Source organism: Nymphaea colorata, chromosome 7 (assembly GCF_008831285.2).
Source record: "Nymphaea colorata isolate Beijing-Zhang1983 chromosome 7, ASM883128v2, whole genome shotgun sequence".
In the NCBI taxonomy this organism is placed as follows: Eukaryota; Viridiplantae; Streptophyta; class Magnoliopsida; order Nymphaeales; family Nymphaeaceae; genus Nymphaea; species Nymphaea colorata.
In genome coordinates, this window is record NC_045144.1 from 13,501,377 (window position 1) to 13,504,139 (window position 2,763).

The window sequence follows — 2,763 nt, forward strand, 5'->3', positions numbered from 1 at the left end:
GTTAGTTGTTTAAAAATTAAGCAAATGTTTTATATGATTGAAAAGGATGGCTCCTCCCAATGGTAATTAAAAACAAAAGAGAAAAAGTTACCGCCTCCATGCCAAGTAAACTTTTAAAACGCTGCCTGATCTGCAGCGCGAAGTTGGAATTGAGTCAACTGTCAAGTCTTATCTCGGTGTCGTGTGGCGGGCTTTTTTTTCTTTTCTCCATTTATCTCTACAGATCTAGGCCTTGCAATGGCTCTCTTGCAGTTTTTCCTTTTTTTTTAATTGGATCATCCTCATGCAGTCTATTGGACCTTGTTTGCTGATCACTGCTTCCAACCATCCAAATTTGCAATTTCGTAGGTATTTGGGGCAACTTTTCAGAAGCATCTTTGGGTGCACCTGAAACAGAGGATTTCTCCAACTGATTTCATTTGTGGAGAGGAAGATGCCTCTCTATTCTTCAAGCTGAAGAGGGTTAGGGAGGAAAAAGCTGGGCCTTCTAGGTTACTTCTTCTTCTAATGGTGGTGGCTTTAATTTCAACATGTTTTTGAGTTTCAGAGGCAAAGACACAAGAGGCCGCTTCACCAGCCATCTCTACGAGGAGCTGAACCAATGCCGTATATCTGCCTTCTTCGACAGTGTGGGCCTCCGAAAGGGTGAAAGGATCAGCGAGATCTTGGGATACATGAAGGCATCCCAGGTTGTCATGTCCATCTTGTCCAAGAACTTCGCCAAATCGAAATGGTGTCTGCTCGAGGCTGCCAAGATGCTGGAAATTCACGAAGATGATAAGGAGAATAAGTGGATTATACCTGTCTTTCTTGATGTTTCTCCATCTGACATCAAAGAAGATAGTGGATCATTTCAAGTTTCTATTACATAAAACCAGAAGAAGGTTAATTTGGACAGGGAACAGACTGAAAAGTACAGATGCGTCTTGAGATCAATAGGGCCAATTGCTGGATACTCTCTCATAACTGACGCAAATGGGTATGCAATAAGCATGTGCCTCTGTTTATGTGTGTATGTGTGTGTGTGTCAGAAAGAGCAAATAAAATGGAGAAGCATCCTTACCTTATTTGTTTGCTTCACATGAGAAGGTCTCTGTAATAATCTGTGAGTGTTTTATTGCTTACTCTTACCATATAGAATATCACTTGGCTGCATGCAGGGATGAAGCAAGGCTATGCACCATGATATGTGACTGGATTTCGAGCATATTGAAGCAGGTACTGCTTGGTGTGCAACCTATTGAAATTGATTAGGTTGGAAGGAGAAACCAATGGCATTAACATAGTTGGAATTTGTGGAAAAGGTGGCATTGGGAAGACAGCGATTGCAATGACCATCTTTGATAAGCTCTCTCATGAATTCAGATACACCAGCTTCATCTCAGACATCAGGGAAGAAGCCAAGAAGCACAATGGGATTTGCTTGCTACAAGCCAACTCATTTCGGATATCTCAAAAGAGACAAGTGTGGTTATAGACACGGTTAATAATGGAATTAGTGCGATCAGACGAAAATTTGGATGGAAGAAAGTGCTCATAGTTCTCGATGACATTGATGACACTAAACAACTTGATGCATTGGTAGGTGACCAAGTACATGTAAAACGAGAGCATGTATTTGGTGCAGGAAGTAAGATTATTATCACTACAAGGAACAGAGCCCCACTGATTGCTCATGGTTTAGAAATTTACTACCCCAAGGAGCTAAAATATCCTCAGTCACTTAAATTATTTTCTCTCCATGCCTTTAAAGTTAGCCCACCAACATCAGAATTTATTGGCTTGTCAGAGAAGGTTGTCAAAGTTGCAGGAGGCCTGCCATTAGCTCTAAAAGTATTTAGGTAACATTTTTCCTCAATAAATAGAGTTAGAGAGTATGGGAGGTTGAGTTGGGAAAATTGCAAAGACATTCACATCAAAAAGTTCTTGAAAGACTTAAAATAAGCTATGATGGGTTGGAGCTTACACAGAAGTATGTATTTTTGGATGTAGCATGTTTCCTCATTGGGTCAAGTAAAGAGGAAGCATTATTCTTCTGGGAAGATCACTATGCTGCAGATAGTGCAATTAATGCTCTTGAAAGCAAGTCTCTTCTCACCATGGATGTTGATAATCGGTTCAGAATGCATGGCTGAATTCAGGTATGGGAAGATGGATAGTTAAAGAAGCAGGCAATCTCAATCCTCACATGTACAGCAGACTTTGGGATAGGGATGATGTATCTAAGGTATTGGAGGATGAGGCCTGAATTTGTTCTTATTACATTTCTATCATGGTGTTGACATTGTAACTAATTATCTCTGACTCTCTTGGTGTCTTACTCAAGCTTAGGTAATAGAGGAGCAATTTTAGTTTGCTGATGTCAATTTGGTCAAGACCCCACAATTTGGTCTAATGGCCTTTGTTCATTAGCCTTGAACCAAACCGTTTACTTTGTGATTAGGACATTGTCTTTCGACATTATTTTCCACTCAAGTCAATCCATAGTGTTACTATTCTGCAAGCTCTTTGAGTCCTGCTTAATTTGTTATCACATCTTCTGCTCTTTAACTTTAGCCTTCATATTTAATCGTGATTCATTCTTTTTTACTTAGACTTTAGGTCCTCATTGAAATTTTGCGTCTCACACCATGAGAATTATGGTATCTTTTAATAATTGAGTGTAATCTTCAGAAGTTAGTAGCCCCCAAATGGATGCCAATATTGCTGCAAGTTATGCCACGATTTGTGTGGTAGTGTCTACTATAACTGTAATAAGTGACA

General features: G+C 39.7%; 1 protein-coding gene across 1 annotated transcript; it reads left to right on the top strand.

Annotated features, from left to right (window-relative positions):
- Positions 1-975: 975 nt before the first annotated feature.
- Positions 976-2,135, top strand: LOC126410202 (disease resistance protein RUN1-like). The gene is made up of 4 exons (XM_050078621.1): positions 976-979; positions 1,139-1,218; positions 1,366-1,833; positions 1,971-2,135. Exons 1-4 carry the CDS (start codon positions 976-978, stop codon positions 2,133-2,135), a joined length of 717 nt encoding a protein of 238 aa, XP_049934578.1.
- The last annotated feature ends 628 nt before the right edge of the window (positions 2,136-2,763 follow it).